General features: G+C 55.5%; 1 protein-coding gene across 1 annotated transcript in view; it reads left to right on the forward strand.

Moving 5' to 3' along the window:
• Positions 1–23,102, forward strand: part of ABCA13 (ATP binding cassette subfamily A member 13) — a 75,273-nt gene that overhangs the window by 12,694 nt on the left and 39,477 nt on the right. The window contains 6 exon segments of the mRNA XM_036010419.1: positions 4,736–4,829; positions 6,614–6,737; positions 12,232–12,386; positions 14,612–14,640; positions 16,717–16,880; positions 18,012–22,727. Of these exon segments, the coding sequence (XP_035866312.1) occupies positions 4,736–4,829; positions 6,614–6,737; positions 12,232–12,386; positions 14,612–14,640; positions 16,717–16,880; positions 18,012–22,727 (5,282 nt within the window).

The following is a 23,102-nucleotide window of genomic DNA, read 5'->3' on the forward strand; positions in this document are numbered from 1 at the left end:
ATGCAGCCCCTCGTTAGCGCACGGCTCTCCTCGCCCAGACGCCTGTGGTGTCCAGCCTTCCTGTACCTTCGAAGTCCCGTGGCTGTCGTTCAATTGCACGCTGAATTTTCCTGAGGTGTGGACGACGCTTCCAGTCTGTGGACAGAGCCTTTTCTTCCTCAGGGAAACTCTCTGGCTTCTGTCTTTGACGGCGTGATGTGTTTCTGCTCAGGGACAGTCCCTACGTTGCACAGCCTTCGTGCTGGAAAGATGTTAGCTGTTCTCCGTCAGTTGTTTTTGCTTTTAAAACTGTTCTTTGAAGTCACCGTTGTTATGACAAACTGTTTCTCTCCTGCGGAAGTTCAGCTTTCACCCCTGTCTCTTTCTTCCTGGGGCTCCTCGGCCACTGGGAGTCCCGGTGATTTTTCGGGTCCTTTCCTTAGATCTGCAGCCTCTCTTTTCGTTTATTTATCATCTTTTTTGAGCCCTTGTTTCCCGAGTATTTGTTCTTACTAAATTGTCCTTCTGCATGAAACAGCTGAGAAAACAAAAAGCCTCTTGACTGGAGTTCCCCCACTCACGATCTGTCACTTCCTTTCTCCTTGCAGTGTGTTTCTCTCCAGAACGTCCAGGTAGCTGCTTGGCTTTTCCTTTGAACCGGATTCTCCCATGGCCAGCACAGCCCAGGCATTATATTGGTTCTGCACTTTCTCTTCAGCAACCCGAGCAGTTTCGTTTCTGCTCCGAACTCCAGTGACCCCTGAGCGTATTCTTCAGGGACCCCCTTTCTGTCACGGGGTGGGGGGAGGTTGGGAGGACAGTGGAGGTGGGGGCACCCAGCGGAGGTGAGAAGCCGTCGTTATGACACGCACCAGGCTCTGGGACGTCCTCTCCAGTTCTGTTGCGTGTCTCACACCGTGTTCACGCCACCGAGTTGGGGGAATCCTTCTCCCAAGTTCGTGTTTTTTCCCCGTTTTTACTCGAGGCCCCAGCAGTGCCCCCGCCAGCATCGGCCTTCGTGCCTGTGGTCTGCGTTTCGGCCAGTCACGCCTGCTGCCTTTCCCAGCCCCTCTGCCTGCGGAAGGCGGCCAGGGACTCGGGGGTTCTCGTCGCCCCAGACTCGGGGACCAGGACAGCCCCGGGGTGGCGGGGGTGCGTCGTGACAGCTCTGCTGGTTGGGGGCTGGGTCAGGCCTGGGCCTCAGTGCCTCCATCTGGTGTGCTCTGGACCCAGTTTCTGACATTTTTTTTTAAGGACAAGTTTTCTCTCTCCCCTAACTTGTTTCTCCTCCCTCCCCATTTTGTCTGGGAAGAGACGCCTGTGAGGAGGGTCCACCATGCCATCCTATCTGGGGTCCTCCATGTGTCCCTGCTGGCACCTGTGTACCGTGCCCACGAAAGTCACGGTGAGAGGCACTGTCACCCGAGGTGACGGGTGGGGGCAGCCCTGGGCACTCGCCATCTCCTGTCCGGGGACCCTCTGCCCGAAGGACAGGGCTTCCAGTCCTTTGGGTGGTGGCGGCGTTTCGTGAGCATAGACGGGTCTCCTGATGGCCACTTGTCCGGCCGTCTCCGGACACCACTGCCCCGCTGTCCAGGGCCCCGTCCTCTGGCCGAGAAGCCACTCCCGGGTGGGGCCGGCGAGGTGTGGGAGGCATGGGAAGCCCTGAATCTAAAATTCATTCCCATGTAACGAGGGTAAGATTGAAACTGTTAAGATTTAAGAGTGACTGACACGGGGGAAGAACATGACACAAAAATGTGGGGAGAAAGATAAGCTGCTTCGGAGGCTCCCGGAAGGTGGCGATTCCTCACTGACCAAGGACAGGGCCTGGCGGGACCCGCTCTCCTCTGCGTGGGGACCTCCCTCCCCTGCCGGCCTCCCTCCCCTGCCGGCCTTCCTCCCCTGCCGGCCTCCCTCCCCTGCCAGCCTCCCTCCCCTGCCGGCCTCCCTCCCCTGCCGGCCTCCCTCCCTTGCTGGCCTCCCTCCCCTGCCGGCCCTCCTGGAGGCGTCAGCGATGGGCTTGCTGGGCGGCACAGCGCTGGGGGCTGCGAGTTCTGCGCTCACTCCCGCGTCTCCCGAGAAACGTCTCCGTGGTGAGATGCAGAGCTAAAGATTTTGGACGACGCTTTTCCGTTTGGAACTGGAGGCCCGCCCTTGGTTTTATGACCGGACGGGTGGCTGTTTGTAATGTGAGGAATGAGACTGTTTCCCTGTGGCCCCCACAAGGTCCTTGAAGTCTCCATCTGGGGGCGGGGCAGGAAATACCACGCCAATGAGACACACGAAAAGACTGGGAAGTGATTGCCAAAGAGACTGGGGCAATGAAAAGGCAAATAAGGAACGGGGGGGGGGGGGGTGGTGGAGGGGGGGCGGGGGGGGACGACATCTTGCTGTCCACCAAGAGCTGGGCTTCTTTTTTAGGGAAAGAGCAAGACGGGAAACGGTGATTGACAACGTAACAGAAAACTGGGGCCCAGGGTGGACCCGGGGGCTAACAGACGTGAGTGATTATAGGCTTTACTTACAGAAACGCTTGATCTTTATTAATTAAAGAAATATTATTACTTGTTTTGCGTATCGGTTTGGCAAAACTTTGACAGAGACTCATTTAAAGGCCACTAAGGTCGGGTGTGATCGGGGTGACGGTGGCTGGCTTAGCCGTCAGCGAGGGCATTTTTGTTGCATGAACCCAAACTAAAAACCCAAGCTAACAGTCACGTCCTGCTTGACGCGGCCGTCCCCATCAGCCAGGCCACCCACAGACCCGCCTGCCCTGCGGCCGTCAGCCAGACGGGACACTCGGGGTGGCCGCCGGGCGCGGGCAGGAAGCCTCGCAGGCTCCCGCACCCCGGGGGCCGGTTCGCCGCATCTCCCGAGCGGCAGGTCGGTACGCGGTCCCCGAGGACAGGAGGCACAACTGTACGTGCTGCCGTGGAGAACCGATTCCCAGCAGCATCAGCTTTCGAATTCGTGTGCTTTTAGAAAGGGATTCAGGAACCTGTTCAGATAGTTAATTTTGGGGGAAGTGATTGTACTTCTTCTGTTCTTTCTGTGTTTCCTAACCATCCACATGTTTACTTATTTATAGTCCCCGTTTTCTGTTTTCTGCATCCCTCTTCGTCTTAAAAGTAGTTATGTTTCGTTAAAGACTCAAAAACCAAAGGAAATGTATCGTTCTCCTTCACGGCATCAAGGCACAGTCACGGCTCCTATTTCACACGTTTACACTCACCAGATTGATCCCGGAACCCTGCCCTGCCCCCCTCGGACTGCCGTGGCCCCCGCAATGAGTCACTTGCTGCAGAAAATGACCAGAATGGCTTAAATGAACTGGGGTCTGAGTGAGGGGTCCCGGCCTTCCCTTCTGGTTTAATTACGGCCTTGGGCACCAGAGGGTGGCCTCGCGCGGGCGTCCCCTCGGTCACCAGGACCAATGGCACCCGATCCCGGCGCTCTCTCAGAGAACTGCTCCTAATGGTGCGCTCTGTGCACGAGAAATGACGCCCCCACAAACAGTTCCCCGTGGGTGCTCTCTGCTTCCACGAGAACAGGGGCAAATATTCTTTTCTGTCTGTGTTCTGCCTTCATGGTCCCAGCCACGAGCCCTCCCCTGGCCGCATTGTGTGGGTTTGCTGGACTTTTCCGGGAAGCACTGGGACGTGGGGGACACGGCAGGTCAGGAGCGAAGGGGCTGCAGCAGCCGGACCCCACCGGACCCCAGAGCGCTGCAGCGGGGAGCCGGGAGAGTGGGGCTCCCTCCTCCTCGCGGGACGAGCAGCCTTCACGCCGCGCCTGCTGCCCTCGGGCCTCAGTTTGTGCCTTGCTCGATGCTCACGTGATTATAAAGTGACGGGGGCGGGAATCCGCGGGAGCAGGTTGTCTGCTGTAAAAACGTGGGACACAGACTTAGGGACACAGACACGAGGTCACAGACTCGGGGTGACAGACATGGGGGCTCAGATGTGGGGCACAGGGTGACAGGATCTTCCACAAATGAGGTTTTCGCCGGGCGGTTCCTGACGACGGTGTTTCTCTCCCCAGTGCTCACATCCATGTGTCAATGGCAGTTCCCATTCTTTTGACTTCGAAAATTCAGAATTATGCAAATGATGATGATTTTTATGGGCTGCGCTTTTGTGGTTTGTGTCAGGAGGTCTGACTCCAACAATCCGAGGTTTAGGGGCTTGTTTTGATCTCAAGACAATTCAGTGGGGACACTGCGTGTGGAATCCTCACTGGCAGAGCAGTGTGAGGGGGAAAGTCTGCCTGGTAAGAATGTCGTGCAGTGGGTAGGATGCCAGCCATGAGCCTACCATGGCAACACGAGAAATATCCCTAACATGCAAGTGTCCGTCTTCCCCACCAGCCCAGGCAAAATGGCTATTTGAATGGAAAAGTCAGGAATGTCTAAGAGATTAGAAAAATAAAAATAGTTAATATGTTGAAATGAAGTCATTTATTTATTTAATGTTCAGTGTCATAAAGTCCACAATAAATAAATAAATAAATAAGTGGAGCAAACAGCCTGGGGCAGAAGCCGGTGGGGGGGGGAAGGGCAAGGAGTGACCCAGTCCGGGAGCTGGGTGTGAAGACAGGTGACCTTCTCTGTGGGCGGAGACCCCCGGCAGGGGTGACAGTGGCCTCCCCGAGAGGAGGCTCAGCCTGACCGGTGTGCCACATCCAGGAAATGGAGATATCCTAATGCCCTGCAATCTACTCAAGCACTGATTTCACTTTCTGGCAACGTCCCCAGGTCCTTTCCCTCGCCGAATTCTTCTGGCCGTGCATCCTGTTCCTGGTCCTGATGGTGCTTCGGCTCCAGGAGCCTCCCCGGCACAGAGACAACTGTAAGTCCCGCCCCCGCTGCCGGTCTCCGGAGCAAAGCCGTGCGCCCCTCCCTCCGTCTTCACAGAGACTCCGAGTCCGAGCAGGGTGCGTGGGTCGGGCTCCACTGGAGGGTCGCCGTGGCTGTGGTTCTGGGGCGCGTGCCAGGAAGCGCCAATCCACACTTTCTCCTCTTAGGAAGAATAGTGAGTCACAGGTCTGCTCGATGCAGCGGAGAGAAGTGCTCTTCTCACCGGGCTGCCTTACTGTGCGCACGGCTGTCTGCGCCACTCTCAACACAGGAAGGGCAGAGGAAGAGGCGAAAAGGGGGAGGTGCATTTAGGCTTACCACTAGTGATGGTGATCTCGGTGAAGATGATGATGACGGTGATGATGGTGTTGAAGAAGATGGTGGTGATGGGGTTGAAGATGATGATGGTGGAGATGATGATGGTAGTGTTGATGGAGATGATGATAGTGGTGATGGAGATATGATGGTGATGATGATGGTGCTGAACATGATGATGATGGAGATGATGATGATGGTGTTGATAGAGATGATGGTGATGATGATGGTGATGATGATGGTGATGGAGATGTTGACTGATGGTGATCATGGTGATGATGATGATGGTGATGAGATGAGATGATGATGATGGTGATGGATGATGGTGCTGACAGTGATGGTGATGGAGATGTGACTGATGGTGTCATGGTGAGATGATGATGGTGATCATGGTGATGATGATGATGGTGACGACAGTGATGGGATGAGACGGTGAGGAGGATAGTAATGGTGGTGTAGTGTGGCACTCCGTTTGCCCCTTTAGCCGAATAGCTGATTCACTTATTTTTAACGATTGTGCCAATTCTGAGCACAGCCGGTCTCCGAGTCCCACAGGGTGAGGTCGCCTCCCAGCCCCGGCTAGACTGGTGGGGTTGGGGGGACAGACCTCAGACACTGTACCCTGAGCTGCAAGGTGGTGGGGGAGTACTTCTGTGTTGCCTGTGGCCGTCACCACATCAGTGTCCTAGCTGGTACGGGGGAGGGGTGTGGAGGGTAGGGGGTGGGATGCAGGGTGTGTGCAGGGCCGGGGTGTGCGTGAGGGGGGAGGGACCCGAACAGCACTTTACTAAGGGGAGTGGCTCGTTGACCACATTTGACCTGAAAACCTAGGGTCCAGCCCAGTTTTTCTAAACTTCATTTTATATGACCTTTGGCAACTGCCCTTAAACATGGAAGAATCCAAGATATATTACACTTCAAAATCTGGCACACGCTCATAACCGCTACATTTTTATATGAGATTAGAAGTATGTATTGTTCTCCCTTTCTGCCCCTGGTTTGCGCACAGAGAGGACTGTGTCTGGGGTCACGGCCACTCTGGTTGCACAGCTGTGGCCTCGCAGAGCCTGGGGGAGGTGTCCAGATCTAGGGGAAGGTTTCTTTTCTTTTCTTTTCTTTTCTTTTCTTTTCTTTCTTTTCTTTTCTTTCTTTTCTTTTCTTTCTGTCTCTCTCTCTCTCTCTCTCTCTTCCCCTCCCTTTCCTTTCCTTTCCTTTCCTTTCCTTTCCTTTCCTTTCCTTTCTTTTCCTTCTTCCTTTCTCTCTCCACCCCCCTTCTTTTCCCTTTCTTTCGTGTTCTTTCCTTGTGTGGTGTGTGTTCAGATCGCCTCCGTGTGGAGAGCAGGACTGATCACACAACAGCACGACACGATGCGCTACTGCTCTTGCTCCGACTGGGTGGGGGTTCCGCCGCTGCCTCCGGTTAGCTGTCTGGACTCACCTGCCCCTTGTGCCCACGCCCAGGTTACCTGCAGCCCCGGGACCTGCCCAGCCGGGGCGTCTTCCCCTTCGTGCGGAGCCTCCTCTGCAACACCGGGGCGACCTGCAGGAACCGAAGCTACGCCGAGTCCGCGGAGCACCAGTTCCGGTGAGACACTCACTGCGTCCTTTCCAGAGGTCATGGGAAGCCGGGGTGAGAAGCTTTCAGCAAAGTCTCAGTAATTCGGAACAGGTCAGAGGCCATGGAAAGTGCAGGACCTAGAGTGGCGAGGGAAAAGCAAGCACAGGAAACTCTTTCTGAGGAGGTTACAAGGGCTCGAGGCGGATCGGCCTTCCCACTTCGGGCCTCTCTTGTGCCCCCCCCCCCCGCCTTGTGCTGCTCCGGGTGGTGGGGGGGAAGCAGGGCCTTTCTCGTCCCCCTCCTTGTGCTGCTCCGGGGGGGGGGGAGTGTTGGGCCTCTCTCGTCCCCACCCCTTGTGCTGCTCCCGGGGGGGGGGGGGTGGGGAAGCGGGGCTTTGCACCCAAGCGACACAGGCTCCGTCCTTTTTTGGCCTGTGACGACGGGCACGCTGTTTAACCTCTCCGAATGTCGGTTTCTCACGTGCGTACTCCCGGGGTTGGAGTGCCACAGGCAATACCGATGGCACATGGCCTGCGGCAGAGCACGCTGCCGATGGGCGGCAGCAATGACAAGTTCTTATCACTCTGGCTGTAATGAAAATAGCATCTTTTGCACACCAGGAAGTAACCGTCCCTTTTCATCCGGGTGCCTCCACTTCAACACCCTCGCTTCAGTTTGCTGAACCTCAGGGACTGTGACTCGAGCCCGGTGACAGTGCTTCACCCCGTCCCCACTGCCGGGGGCCCTGCTCTGTTTGACCGGGACAAGGAGGAGACAGCTCCTGCCTGGCCGTGCCCGAGGCTGGGGTGTGGGGAATGCGGGAGGAAACGCAGAAATCCAGAGGGGTGAGGAGGAAGAGGGACCGTGAGAAAGGGCGCCAGGAAGGAGCCCCACACGGCCAGGCTCGCCTCTGGCTCCAGACCTGGCCACGAGACCGAGCCTGCCTCACTGGGTTCGCATTCGGGGGATCCTCAACGCCACAGATGCACGCCCCCTTCTGACTCCTTTGTCTCGGCTTGCCAGTGTCTGAAAGCCAGTTTCCATTTCAAGTCTGCTGACGCACTCGCGTGGCTAAGTGAGCCTGCGGATTTCCACACCCTTTGTGACTGCCGGGGAAACTTCACTTTGGGCCGAGATCCCAAATTCCATTGGACCAGGGTTACGGTTCTGGAAATCCAGTTCCCCCTTCCTGGTGTGGGTACGGACCTTGCTGCTGGCTCTGACCCGAGGGTGTCCGAGCAAACACGCAGACCGTCACTGGCCCCAGATGGAGTGGACGGTCTCACACAGCACCGGGGAGCACGCCTCGCTCGTCCGAGGGGAAGCTGACGGCACACGCGCACACCGGAGACGCCTTACGGTGTGACTGCGCACTGTCGGCGACCTGCAGGGGGCCACAGGACACCCCCCCCCACCCCGAACTCCCCTCGTTCTCACGGCCGCTGCGTTCCCTCCAGCCTTGGCCGAGTCGTCTTCGCCCCACCCCCATTATAACCTTATAACAAGGTTATAAATGTTCTCCTTATACCCACTCCCAGTCGTGCCCTGTGATCACCACTCCGCCGTCAGCAGTGCTTCTGTCCTGTTTCATTCTCGGTGCACACTCAGGCCCTGAGTGCGCCCTGGTCTCCGCCTCCTTGCCACGTCAGCTCCTGCTTCCCCATCTCGTTCGCTCAGGGCCTGCAGCCGCCTCGCCTCTCGGTTTCTTGGTTGGCTTTTAACTTTGGACTCTACTTAGAGTGTCTCCCGAACCCGACAATCTGCGTTGAGCAAGCTCAAGGAAAGCCAGGCTAGAAGGAAACGATAAACAGTCACTCAAGGGTCTCAGGGCTGGCACACCGGGAACACGGCGAGGTAGTGCCGGAGTTTTCCGAACGAGAGAGTCTGAGGAAACCGTCCGGGAGGGGCTCGTGGTGCTCGAGGCGCATCAGGTCTGAGTTCTTCGCCTCTGGGCTGGCCCCAGAGGGCACCCGGGTGGCCGGTGGTCTGGACACAGAAATGCTCTTTTGCTAGCCCTCCAGGGGCAGCCAGGGGGCTATCTGGAGGTCTGGCGGACATGCAGGCATCGGTCCAGGACTGCAGCCTTCTGATGGTCAAGTTCCCGGAGCAGAATCGTCTCCTCCCGCCTCAGCCCGCTCGATCTCAGTGATCTGGCAGCTCGACGATGGTGTTGCATTCTATTTCTCACTATTATTTCTCAGTCTCTATAGTTTTCCCTATTCCAGGGCCCAGCTTCTTTATAAGTAGCAGAATCCTCTTTCTCCATCCCAGGCAGCTAAGAATTTGATCCTTGTTTGCTACAAGGCTTTTCTGACACCAAGGAAGAGGATGGCACTTGAGGCAGAATGAAGAAGGATCCGCAGCTGTGAGTGACGCACAACAGGTTGCCCAGACGTCCCTCGTCGGCACTCAGCTCCGCGGGGCTGGCCTCTCCCCGGGGCCCAGTCTGAGCTGCCTCCCTCTTTGTGCATTACTGGGACGTGAGACATTGGTGTGTTATTTTTTTTTGTACATTTCTCGCCAACAAAATTTGTTTCATATTTATACCAGTTTTGTTCAAAAATATGATTTGTACACCGTCCCCCCCCATTTTTGGGTTGTCTTTCTGCTTTCGAATAGTATCCTTTGATGCAGAGTTTTTAATTTTTATGAAGTCTCACTTATTTTTTCTTTTGTTGCTTGTTTTAGCTGTCATATTGAAAAGGCTCTGCCTACCTCATGACGGTGAAGATTTCCTCCTATGTTTTCTTCCAAGAACTTTATCATTTTAGATCCTACGTTTGGGTCTGGGATCCCTTTGGGCTGACTTTTGTGTGTGGTGTGAAGAGGGGTCCCTTCTTTTGCACTCGGGTGTCCAGCTGTCCCAGGGGGTTACAGTTAGCTTGTAGATGAGCTGGGAAAGAATTGATACTTTAACAACATTGAATCTTTTAATGAACATAATAAAGTTCTCCCTTTAACTGTTTTTAAAAAAAATTTCAGGATTTTTTTTTGTACTAATCTGTTCCTAAGTTCATGTTTTCTGGTATTGTTTTAAATTTTTAAAAATACGGACGATCAGTTCTAGCAGCTTTCTATCATATCGTGTCCTTTAGGATCTTCTCCGCACACGACTGTGCCATCCAAAGACACAGCTGCCCCTCCTGCTCTCCTGCCGGGACGCGCCGTCTTGCCGTTGTTCACCCTGCCGGCGCCCTTCTCTGTCTGGCCCGGCCGTGTGGGGAAGTGGCTCCGTCGCTAGTCTGGGGGCCGAGAGGGAAGTTCGGTCACCTGCCAAGTGGCCTTTTCTCGTTCCCGTCCGTCCTAATCTTCTTTGTTCCGCCTCCTCCTTACAAGCCCTCTCGTTACTCACACAAGGCCAAGGGGCGAGCCGGACTGGGGAGGAGGAAAGTGCTCCCCGCCCACACCCTGCTGCAGTGCGGGGGCTCCCTGGGGTTCCGCAGGCCCGGCCTCGGTCTCTCTCTCTCTCTTCCATGTTCAGTCCAGGGTTCTCAAGTATTTTCCTGCCGTGCACACCTTCACTTTGGCTTGGCTCTCAATCCTGCCTGGGGAGCATGTGAAGGCTCTTTGGAAGTTCGAGAGAGAAAGGACACAACACCAAGGCCTCTCACAGGGAATGTCACTGCGAGAGGCCTCAGACCCGTCACCCGACAATTCTGTGCTCCCACCCCAGAGTCCCGTGGAGACGGAGCCAGGAGAACTTGCATCCTGGTCCACCCCTCCCAGGGGTCCTTTACGAGATGGTCGCTGTGGTTGTTCAACATGAGGTCGTGACGGGGCAATGACTGACTTTTTGTCGTGCTTTTGGAACTCTGACCCACTCAGGGTGAAGGACACGTGCTTGCAGAAGTGGGTGCTGGGCGCAGCGTGAGACAGGGGACAGGGCCAGTGCTTGGTGGGCTCGGCCTGGACCTGGCTGCGCCGTACCTGTCTCGTTGGTTTTAGGAGACTCTCTTGGATTCTCTGGGCCTCATCGCGGCATCTCTGAGTGGACCGTACTCTGAGAGCCACTGAGCTGATTTTATTTGTCAGCAGTGTTTGTGGAGCCGGCGCCGGCTTCTTCCTTACAGGTGGCAGACATTAACGTCTGTGGGAGGGGCGGCACAGGCTTTGTTATTCCGTCTCATGGTGGAGTCTCCTGCTGACGGCTGGCGCTCCGTTTGCTCAGTGCTCTCTAGCCTGTGAAATAAAGGAGTGGGATATAAAAAACCCGATAGGTTCTATAACTTTCTAATCAAGAAAAATTTCCCCCATTTTCCCCTTTTTTCTTTCTGGTTATGCTAAATGTAATCGAACACCTACTCACTTGAACAAGCTCACAGCGTCTTGCGAAAGGACTTTCTAGTTTACTTTGGACCCGTTGCTTCCTACTGGTTAAGCACAGATTCCCACTGCATTTGAGATTGGACGTAGACAGGGTGGGCAGCTGGTTTCAGAGGCTGTGAGAATATTTTCTCTTGCTTACTAGTAAAACAAAAAGTATTTCCCCTTATCCTAGCAACAGTATCATCATTTTCCAATCAGAGTCACACGGGCTGCACTCTCCCCGCACCCCGAGGTTGGTCGGTCCGTGGGGCCTCTGCCAGAACCACCGAGGGGCCAGGCTCAGGGGGAGACTGGCGCTTGGAGGCCCCCCTGCCCCAGGCCCAGCAGTCAGCACGCCTCAGGGCTGCAGGAAGTCAAAGACTGGCCCGCACCCCTACGTCCAGGCCATTAAAGGTCCTCTCCGTCCCCTTTCAGGGCAGGTCCGACCCCATCACTGGTCCCCCTCTCTACCCTGTTCCTCTGAGTCGGCTCCCCCGCCGTGGCCAGACCAGGTGGCCCCGTGGGGCCCACCCCAGCTCCCCACCTCTGGGCAGGGTCTTCCCCACAACTGGGGCTATGTCTGGTGGGCACTCCTCATACCGTTCTCAGCCACCCCCACCTCTGGGCATTGAGACTGTCTCCCCCTGACCAGCCCGCCACCCCCTTCTTCCCACTGGCCGCCCAGATTGTGTTTTCGGGTTCCAGCCCGACGGCACCATCTCTGCAACAGGCTTTTCCACGCACGTCCCGTCTCATCGAATCTCACCAGTTTTCTTCCTGGCGTCCACTTCGGCCCACACTTGTCAGGCACATCTGCGTCCTCCCCTCTTGCCTCCCTCTCGGGCAGGGACAGCGGCGCCTGCTCTGGTGGCCGGGGTGCTTCCTCCCGGCACCTGGCGCAGGGTGGCCCGAGGCCCATGGGAGAGGGGGGTGAGGAAGCAGGGCATGGCTGACGAGCCTGTCAAGCGCTTAAACTTCACAGACGGCGATGAGGGAATGGAGAGCGACTGTTCAAACAGGCCAAAGGTTGGAAGTACGGCTTCCATTCCAGATGATAGTCGGGCAAAACAGGCTCCTGAGGGCGGTCGGTGGGGGTGAAATGGGGGCAAGTTTGGTTGGAAACGAATTGCTATTTGGTGTCAAGAATCTTAAAACACTGCGGACACTCCTTCCTGTGAAGAGTTACACTGGCGGCTTCTGTTCTCCTTGCTTTAAGTTCACCTGCGTTCCAAGCCTCGGCCAGCCGTCATGAGGCGATCGATGACCTGGTCTTCCTACAAGACGTGCAGGACTTGGCCACTGAGGTTTGCGACGTGATGGACGAGGCCGCCAACTTAAAGAAGCTTTGGGTAGAAAGATCCGAGACCCCAGGCAAGTAACTCTCCCGCTGTCAGCCCCGACCTGGACTCAGGCTTAGGCAGGGCCCGTGAGGCTGTGGGCACCCGCAATGTCCTTGAAGTCCAGTTCACGTAACGGCCCCTCGCCACACCCGGCTATCGTTGGAGGACTTAGAAGAGGCACAGCCGCCAGGTGGGAGGCCCAGCGCCCACAGGGGCTGGTGGAGGGCAAAGCTGGGTTTCCACCACTTTCCCTGGGACGGCGCCTTGGGCACAGCCCTCGGGGAGGCTGCAGCCCAGCCTCGTCTTCACTCTGCAGGCCCCCACTCCCCATTCCCCCTTCTCCTCCTTCGGTGGTGAGCTTCCTTTCTCGCTCCCTCTTCCGCTGTTCTTGGATCTGACCTCACCTTACACACACACACACCCCTTGATCACTCGGTTCCTCCGTCTGGTAGGTCTTTCTGTGTTGGTAACACTTTAATGCTGGTCTTGGACGTTCGGACCTCAAGGGTGGGGGGTTGGTCATTGTCTGTCTTTACATAGCTCAGTTATTGCCGACAAGTTTCATCAATATGTTGGGGTCACAGTGATACTGCCCCTCCCTTTTTAAACACAACCCCATCCAGAGTCACCAAATAAAATGCAGGACATTCAATTAAATTTGAATTTCATGTAAACAACAAATAATTGTATTAGTATTGTTTGTTTTTACTTGCTAAATCTGGCATCCCTAAGTGCTCACTTCCAATTTTTCTTTTTATATACATTTTTCTCTTTACGGAGTAACACGAGCAAGTGGAGTAACAAACTTCACAGCAGAATGAAGAAGGGGACATTATATGTTATTCCTAAGAGAGGATCCGACACCTTTGTCCAGGATGGAGCGAGGTGGGGCAGATCTTACAATGGACCACAGGCCTTACCCAGACACCAGGACAGCTACAAAGACCAAACGATGGAGCTCTCACATTGGGCGCTGTCATGGGGTCATTCTGTAACAGACGGGGAGAGACAGACCTGAGTCCGGAGGTCCCCCTGCCACCTGCCCCACCCCTCCCAGTTCTTGTCTCGCTCACAAGAGAGCATGCAAGCGAGAGACAAACACTGACGGTGGCAACGAGATGGCAAGTTTAGTTCTGATACACACACGCGCACAGGGCTGCCAGCAGGCCCCGGGCTAGTCCAAACGCCCCACGTACAGAGGAAACCACGTTGCTGGCAAGCTCCTCAGGAAGTGTGTTCCATGGACCTGAGCCGAGGCTACGAGTGGGCACTCAGCTAACCCAAGCACGCTGGCTACTGGGGTTCAGGGGTTACAGACCTCAGTCAGCGTCTAGGTTCCCCTCCTTCTCCCGCTTCGAAACCCTGGGGACAATGTGCAGCTGTGAGGGCTTGCTTTCTCAGCTGGTCAAGGCTCCTTGTCTCCGTGAGGTTGTTACAGAAGCCCCTGTCCTCAGCAGGGTCTCAAGGACCCGCCCCTCCTCCTGTGCTGTTTTGCTTGTGATGCCCCGGACACCGGCAACCGGGTGAGGCCGCACTGGGGACTGCTGACCTAGTGGACGGGGCAGGCGTCCCCTTTGCTTCTAGCCTCCTGTGTTACGTTCTTCCTTAGACTGGGACGGTGACGGCCTGCCTTTATTTCCCCTCTGGCCGCTCACTCCTGACTGCTGCCCAACAATTCTACTTTTATAACATGTTTTCCAAGTAAGATTTCAACATGCTATTAAAGGAAAACTAATTGTTTTGGAGGAAATGGGTCTTCAGTGGATTTTCAACTTCCTACGGTTGGAGCCAGTCCCCACGATATCTGTGCACAAGGGAACCTCCTCCACTCACAACCAAGTGTGGTTTTCTCCGCCGGCCGACTTTCCAATTCCCCGTGGATGCCCACGGGGCCTGAGAAATCAGTTCCACTTTTCCTTTTCGACCTTCTTATTTCTTCCCTTTTCTTCCTTCTCCCTTGGCGCCCTCTGTCCCGACCTGAATGCTCCGGACGCCGGTGGAGCCAGAGATCGGTAACAGTGCGCGTTTCCCGCGAACCGCTGACATCTGGTGTGCCAGTCCCTTTCCAGGCATTCGTTCACTATGGGTGTGCTCCGGCACGCGGCAGGGGCTGCTGACTCCTGAGCCCGGGGCGTGGTCCTGTTCGGGGCCCGGGGTCAGGGCCGGGCCGTCGCATCGGAGACCCAGAACAGGCGCCCAGCAGACGCGCCCCGGTGGCCGATGGCACTAACACGTCCGAAATCTTCTTTATCGCAGGTTCCCCTCACGGCTCCGGCTTTTTCACAGTAAGTATCGTGGCACGAGCGTGAGCCCTGGCCTCCAGAGGCATGACGGTGGGGCTGAAACGTGGGTTCCATCTCCTGTGTTCGGGGGCGCACTCCCCGAGCACGTGCACGAAAGGAGGCTCTGGCTCCCGGGGCGGGAGGTGCTGGGAGGACGGGGGCGTGGCCCTGACGTCACGGACGTGAGGCCGGCGCTGCGTCGTGCGTCCCGCGGTCCCTGTGCCTCGCCCAGGACACAGCTCCAGGGCGAGCCCCTGCGCAGCCGCAGACGGGTCTCTGCGGCGCCCGGGACGGGCCAGAACCCCAGGAGGGCCGGAGGGGACCTCAGATGGGCTCAGAGAAGGGTCCCGCACGTTGAAAGGGTGGGGATGATGAGGGGTCGTCCATATCTGTCCATTCCGATGCGGCCCTGACTGGAAAGCGTTGGCTTTGAGTCGTTTAAGAGAAGGAACCGGGACAGAAGGGGGAACCGGAAGGAAGTAGGAAACCGGAAGGAAGTGCCGTGGCCAGTCCCGGCGGGATCCGATTGGTTGAGGGCACACACTCCTGGTGCGCTTCGGTTCTCCTTCCGGCCGGCCCACACCTCCAGGCACCGCGCCTTCTGGGAACGGGTCCGCGAGGACCGCGAGGTCCCCGTGTCAGCCTGGCTGCGCCGCCGCCTTTGGCTCCCTGGTGGGCAGCCCCGGAGCGGTGAGGGGACTGTGACTCCTGAAAGACACGGCGACACTGGAGGGAAGGCCGTCAGGGCCCGGTTCCCGTGAGTGGGCCGGCGGTCAGCAGCAGACATTTTGTCCCTGTGGGACATGGGACGACGTGGGGACATTTGGCGGCGTCCCCGGGAACGCCTGGCGAGGCTTGAACCGGGCTGCAGAGAGGCCATCGGTGCGTCCCTCGGGAGGCCCACGTGGACGGTACACTCACGTGCGCGGCCGAGCGCGCGTGCGCGGAACTCGCGATGCCGATGCCCGCACCGAGAGGCTCAAGCACCAGGCGGCGTGACGACCATGCGGATGTATGGAAGCCTGGCCTCGCGGGGGTCGAGCCGGAAGCAGTGTCTGCGGGCCGGAAGCAGTGTCTGCGGGCCGGAAGTCCGGATCCTGCAGACGAGGCGGCACGTGGCCGCGGGTCTGAGATGCGCACGGGAGGCAGCTTGGGCGCCACGGCCCTGCGAGAACAATCACAGCCGAAGAGACCCGGGGCCGAGAGCAGGAAGGCAGTGATGCGTGGGGCTGCACAGACATGCGGGGCCCGGGGGTCACCCCCACCCAGCCCGGGGCGCGGGGGGCAAGATGCCCGGACGCATAGGATCGCCTTCTCTCTCTTCCTCCTGGCGTGTCTGCGCGGAGCTCAGGCCTCCCCGGGCCGCACGCAGAGGGGCCCCCGGCCACGCCGTGCACATTCCCCGAGGGCCGGGGCCGCCAATGCGCCCCTCAGCCCCGCCTGGCTGCCCGCTCCCGTCCGCCGGCTGCTGGTAGAGTGGTGGCCCGCGGCCGCCCCGTCCCCACGCCGTGGCCTGGGACAGAGCGCTCTGCGTCCCACAGAATGGCCGTCTTTACCTCCTTCCCTGAGTGTCGCCCCCGGCCCCCAGGGAGAACATCTGGGCGTGTTGGCACCGTGTCCTTTCGGCCGTGACTTTGTGTGTGCCTCTCCCCAGACTGGAATTCTATTGGCTGGGCCGCCACGGCCAGCCCTTCCGGGGGCGGGGCCGGGGGGCGGGGCCGTTTGTGCGGAGGAGCGTCCTGTTACTGGCGCGCTGCAGCGAGGACCGCTGGGTGCTGCTGGGTGCCGCCGGGTGCCGCTGGGTGCCGCCGGGTGCCGCTGGGTGCGGGGCAGCTTGTTCCGAAAGCAGACCTCTCTGTTTCCCTGTTCATGCTTTCACAGCGTTTAAAAACCCACCCTCCCCGAATCATTTTTAAATCTTCTCTGTTCAAACTACTGACGTGTCCAGCCTAGTCTCTGCTGCCCGAGGTTCTGGTTTCTTTTACACCTTTGCAGCCCCCTCCCCCACTCTCGATCATTCAATTGATCAAAACTAAAGAGGCAAACTCTTGGTGTGTGTGTGTTTTTTTCTTCTGTTAGATAGATCTCAATAAGACAGAGGAGGTGATATCGAAATTGGAAAGCCTTCACCAGCAGCCCCAAATCTGGGATTTTCTACTCTCACTGCCCAGACTGTTTGCAGACACCGTCCATGCTGACGACGGTCTCGTCGGCGGAGTGCCCCTTCTCCAGGCAGTCCTGAAGTAAGAGACAGAGAAATGACTAATTATAAGAGTGGGGGTTTCCTGCGCTTCTGGAATCTCAGAATGTCTGTTGGTTGGGTCAGACTCACTCCACAGAGGCCTGAGCGTTACTGAGTCTGTGGACCCCACGCCCTGAGTCCACCCGCAGGTTTTGCCGTGCACCGGCGTGTCGGTGGGTTGAGAAGGGGCTGCCCCAGTCCCCGTGGGTGAGGGGGCACTGATGCACATCTGAGAGATGCACCACTCTATCTTCCTCAAGTCTGGACACAGAGGGCCCAGGGGTGTCCAGGTGGACGTGCAGGCCCTGAGTCTTCCCGGAGTGGGGTCTCCTGTCACCAGCCCGGAGTTCCTGCTGCGAGGGCTCCCACTTTAGAGGCGTGTATTTTATTTTATTTTTTAATTTTTATTTATTTTTAGGGAGGGAAGGGAGAGAGAGAGAGAGAGAGAGAGAGAGAGAGAGAGAGAGAGAGGGAGAGAGAGAAACATCAATGTGCGGTTGCTGGGGGTCATGGCCTGCAACCCAGGAATGTACCCTGGCTGGGAATCGAACCTGGGACACTTTGGTTCCCAGCCCGCGCTCAATCCACTGAGCTACGCCAGCCAGGGCAGAGGCGTGTATTTTAAAAAACAAACACGCAGAGGGAAAGCGTGCCACCTGCAATAGTGAGTTTCTGACGGCGGGAGGCACAGCATTGTTCCAAGCACACAGGAATCGCCTTCTGGCGCAGGCACGCCCAGCACGTCCCTGAACCACGCGGGCGGGTTCTGACGCACCCTGCTATTCGGGCAACCTCTGCAGCCAGGACGTTCTGAGATTTCATAAGGATCGAATCCTAAGGTGGCTCTGGCAGGAGCAGCAAATTTATCATCAACAACCATACATATCAACTCGTGGAATAAAATAAAATGCATTGTTTTTGGTGCAGCAATCAAGTCTGAAGCTAAATATGGGAGTCCTAAAACACTCTCAAATGCTCACACTAATTCCTGTTGGGAAAACATATTGTCTAAAAATATTTCATGTATCTTTTACTGTAAATAAGTCGAGTATTATCGTGAAAAAGTTGGTAAGTTGAATTTGTCTTTAACTTATTTTTTTCTGATATTAATACGGTTCTATTAACATTATAGGATCTTAAATTCTACCAAGGAGCTTCTAATGATGGATAAGAAGTTGCATACCCTTGAAGATGAGCAAATGAACTTTCTCTTGTCGTTTGTGGAATTTTTGGAGAAATTGTTATTGCCCAACCCTTTCAACTCACCCAGTGGGCCCACTGAGACTGTTCTGAATACAAGTCATTTGTGGGTGAATCATTTCAAGGGTTTAGAAAGAAAGCTATCTGGTATTGACGCTCAGAAACTTTGGGAATTTGGCCAAAAGGTGATTGAAAAAACACAAAGTCTTGAAAAGAAGGAGTCAGGCTATATCTTGAGACTTATAGAAACAGTACTTTTTGAGATTAACCCCAAGCTAGTGGAATTGTGGATGTATGGCATTCCGGAAGGAGACAGAGCTACGCTGGAAACCCTGTCTGCACTTTCAAATTTTTCTGTTCTAGGAAATGAGAGGATTCTTAGTAAAAGCTTTAACGTTTCCCAGTTGTTTTGGTTGGACTGGCCTAAGTCGGCAGCTGTGAAAGTGGATTTTGTTCATCTGAGCGAAACTGTACTAGACAGTCTCCGTGAGTTTGGGTTTCTGGGGCTGGAACAGGCCTCGGAAGCTCTGGGCACAGTGCGTGCTGTCAGGAACGCATCCGACCTCCTCTCAGCCCTTTCTGAACCCCAGAAACAAGAAGTGGGTGAAATACTGACTCACTTGTGTCTAAATGTCTTTAAGGATGAAGATACAGCCTTTCTTCTGCAGGTGTATTCTTCATTTCACCAGCATATTGATCAATTCTCGGGCATGCAGAGTAGAGAGTCTGTGCTCTCTTCCCTTACACAAACCTCGAAACACGTTCTGCAAATCATAGAACAATTTAGTGTTCAAAACATCAGTGCAGCATTTGCATTTTTATATGAGACAACAGAATTTCTTGGAGGGATTTCTGAATTATCCTACTGTCAACAATTACTTTCTGTTTTCAACTTCCTGGAGCGTCAAGCGCACTCCCTGGTGTCTACGGAGGGCCCAGCGTGGGAAGCGACCCGCGCGACCTTGATGGGCCTCAGGCAGCTCTTCACGGAGGACGAAGGTTTTCGTGTTTCTTTACTCCAGTACGTGAACCAGCTCTTCGAGGGTTCAGCAGCAGCTTCGCTGGGCAGCGAGTGCTTTGTGTGGGGTAACAAAAGCGCTCCTCCTGTGAACCGTTCAGCAGACGGGGCCCTCCCCTGGGCGCAGGTCCTTTCACACCGCTCCACCCGCCATGGCGTGTTCGGCGAGCTGCAGGCTCTGCACTGCTTCGTCCCGTGGCTGCGGATGTGGGCTGAGGTCTGGGCAGGCACGGCGGCGCAGGTGCTGCAGTGGGATGCGGGCGTCTTCGCCCCCCTGCATGCTGGCCTCTCTCAGCTGGCGGAGGAACTGGAAAGGGGCCTGAAGATTTCCGAAAGCTGCCGGGGGCGGTTTCCTACCCATCGCCCTGCGAGGCTCGTGTTACGTCTACTTAAAAGCCTGCCTCCAGGGGGCGGCTCCTGTGACCGGGAGGGGCTTCTGGCTCTCAGGGGTCTCTGGGCGGCGCTCCGTGGTGCATTAGCCAGAGTCGAGTCGCTGCCCCGGGACCAAGTCGAGAGGTCGCTCTTCGCCGTGGAAAGTGCCCTGCGTGGGCTGGGGGCGTTTCCGCTGAACACCAGTGCCGGCAGGGAATTTTTCCGTTCCCTGCTGGGTGTCTTCATGGAGCTAGGCGACGCCTCAGGACCCAGAGACGGACATGCCCGTTTGATAGATCGCTTGCTTCCCAGTAACCTCACGGACTATGAGGCACAGCTTGAAAGTGTCATCGCTGACCTTAGAGAAACAATATTATTTCTTAGAAATGTGTCACATGACCGAGACTTGCTGTCCTGTGCTGACATTTTCCAAAATATTACTGAGTTTATTTTGGAAGACGGCTTGTCACATGTAAACACTTCACAAAGGACATTGCATATCCTGGCCCTGTTAAACTCCTCATTTGACTCTGAGGGCTCCATCAGCAGACTGAAAGGGTGCATGGAATGGGCGGACGGCATAAACCGTCTCTGTGGGAGAGCCAACCCCAGTTCTTCACAAGACCAGCTTCGGGGCATTCTGAGGAGTTTCGGAGACGCGGAAAAGAAAATTAACTCTACATTGACGCTCATTACTTGGTTGTTGAATACAGTGAAACCTGGCTGTTCATTGAATATGTCAAATGTAAATTGTGTGAATATTTACTTAAAAAACATAACTGACTTTCTACACGTTATTCTTACTACAGTCTTTGAAAAAGAAAAGGTACCAAAATTCGAGATGTTATTAACTCTTTTAAATGATTCCACAAAGCAGGTAAGGATGATTGTCAGCAACCTAACCAGAGACTTTGAGTTTGCATCTCCGCCCACCTGGAAACGGTTTACTGAGTTAATTCTACGACCCATAGAAGTGTCCGATGAAATTCCTAGCCAATTTCAAAATATTTGGCTGCATTTAGTAGCTCTGGGGAAAGAAATTCAAGAACTTGTGAGAGATATTTCCCCTACCTTTCTGGAAAATAACCTCTCTTCTAAAGCTAAAATGTTTTTAGGTATATTTACTACCAGTCCAAAGGAAAAGTATATAAATCATCTAGGCCGTTCACTTTTTCATTTAGCTAGTTACCTTGCATTCAACTTATCGCATGAACTCCAAAATTCATCCAAAATAATTCCACGTGAAGCAGTGAAGGTTGTGGGTCTTGGTGTTCAGTTGGTGAGGGATGTGTTCAACTCCCTGATGCCCTCCGTCCTTCACAACATTCCGGAAGGTCCAGGTAATCATAAAGTTTTGAAGAAGGTAGCTTCTCTTCTGCGCGCCCTGAAGAACACCGACATAGACCTTCTGGTAGGCCAACTTGAACAACTTGGCGAAAGCCTAGTGGAATTGTTTAAGAACATAAGTAGGCCAGGCGCTGATAACACGGGGGTCGACCTGCTTGTCGGCCTGATGGAAAAGCTGGTAGACAGCTCCCGTGCTTGGAAGGCCAACCAGCTGCTGAGGCTGTCCCGCCTGTTCCCCCGAGAGGACGTGGATGTCATGGTGGGCCTGTACTACGCCCTTCCTCACGCCGCCAGGCTCCTGCAGAGAGCGGCGGGCCGCAACGTCACGGAGGTCCTCCGGGACCTCTACAACTTCACGGTCCTTCACGGCACAAGCATTTCCGATGTCACCAAGGAAGACTTGGCTGGTGCGATAAAAGCTCTCCTGGACACCGTTGCGCTGGCGTCAGACAAACCGAGCCTCCTTGCGGAGGCTTTAACTTGCCTCCCTGTGGTTTGGTGCCGGAACCGCACAAGTTCCGGGTCTCAGCAGAATCCCAAGTTCGCAGCCTGTCACGGCCACGTCCACAGCAGAGTGGCCAGTGTTCTGGACAGCCTCCACCTGTCTCCCCCGGGGGAGGCTTCGTGGTGTTCAGACGAGAGTGCACAGCGGGAGGTGACTGGGAGAGTGGTCTGCGCGATTCAGGGGCTAGTGGACTGGGCCTCCCTCCTCCCGGCGCTGCCCGAAGTCTCCCGCGTGAAGACTCCCACGTTAAAGCACGTGAGGGCCGTGCAGGGAGTTTGGTGGAAGGTGCTGCCGCTCGTCCCCTCTTCTGGAAATCGGAGCGACGGCAGCGTCTCCAGACTCTGTCCCAGTGGCCCCATAAAGCAGGCCGCTGTGCAGATCATAGAAACACTGAAAAACGTCAGTTTTACAGAAGCCACATGGGATGAAGACATTCTGGGTAAGCTAGCTGCTTTCAACAAGGTCCTCAGCAGCGAAGGCGCGCAGGCGTCTCTTAGGAACGTTTCCGTGATCTTGGGAAGGATGACGGAGTCGCTTTCCGGCGACCAGAGCCTGGGGAATGGCACCCGCTCTCCCGCCTCTCTGTTCTCGACGTTTCTGAGCGCAAACCTGACGGGAAGGGGTTTCAAAGCGCTATCGAGTTTTCTTAAGAAACGTGAAGCAGCTTACAGTTTTGAGGATCTGTGGCTTAAGTCTGAGCAAATCATGGAAGATCTAAACCGTGGCTTAAATAGCAGACCCCTGTTCTCTGACATTAACAAAGAAACCCAAACCATTAACTCAGTGGCTCTTCTGAATGTAACTTTGCAACTTGCCCAGTTTTTGGAAAACCTGACTTCATCGCAGGCATTAGGAATTACTGAAGATTTTCCATCGGTCATGAAGAACTGGCTTCATAAATATGCAAATGACGAATACTCCAGAATGATACCAGCATCATCTCCTCCTGCAGCCAATGGGCGTTCAGCCGACGACACAGCTCTGCTGACTGCAGGCGTCTCTGCCTTTCTGGGTTTCCTCGAGAACGTCGCCAGAGGAGGAGGTGATGTTGGTGCCGGCCTTCTCACTCAACCGGTGGACTGGGAGCAGCTGTCGAACGTCTCCGTTGTCCGGTTGCTTTTGGAAAGCTTCCTGACTAACTCAGTCAGTGACCTGGCTGCGAGTCCTCCAGAAGCGGCCTGGAGTGTCGGTGGCCGCGACCTTCACATCACGGATCTCCTGAACCTCACCTCGACCCCGGCACAGTCAGGAGAGGGTGAGAGGATGAGTCCGCCCCCAGGAAGCGTCGTGGAGTTCGTGGGACAGCTTCTGGAAGCGTTCTTCCCCCTCCTGGACAAGGAGAGCCCCGAGAACAGAGCGCCCGTCCTGCCGAGAGGCTTCCTCGGGGCCGCCGCCGCGGAGGGGAGGTGAGTGTCCTGTGTGGGGGGTTCCCGGGGCGCACGTGCGCCAGCGGCGGCACGCAGCCCGGCGCCTCGGAGCGCTCTCCGAGTGGCTTTGTCTCAGGGACCCTCCTGTGAAGAGGTCGAGGTGAGTCACGTTGACGATCGTGGTGGAACTAGGGAACGAGTGGAAACCCAGCCCCTGGCAAAGGTCATCGCTTACCCCACTTTCAGATATTTTCCGGTTATGAAAGTAATTATGAAATTCTACTTTATAAAAAGTGCAGATTAGTTTTTAAATATTTGTGTGTGTGGAATATCACCGAGTAATTCAAATTAATGTATTGACTGTCTAGTCATAACTAAGGGCTTTAAATATTTTCAATTTACTGTGGTGTTTTA

Source organism: Phyllostomus discolor, chromosome 10 (assembly GCF_004126475.2).
Source record: "Phyllostomus discolor isolate MPI-MPIP mPhyDis1 chromosome 10, mPhyDis1.pri.v3, whole genome shotgun sequence".
Lineage (NCBI taxonomy): Eukaryota > Metazoa > Chordata > Mammalia > Chiroptera > Phyllostomidae > Phyllostomus > Phyllostomus discolor.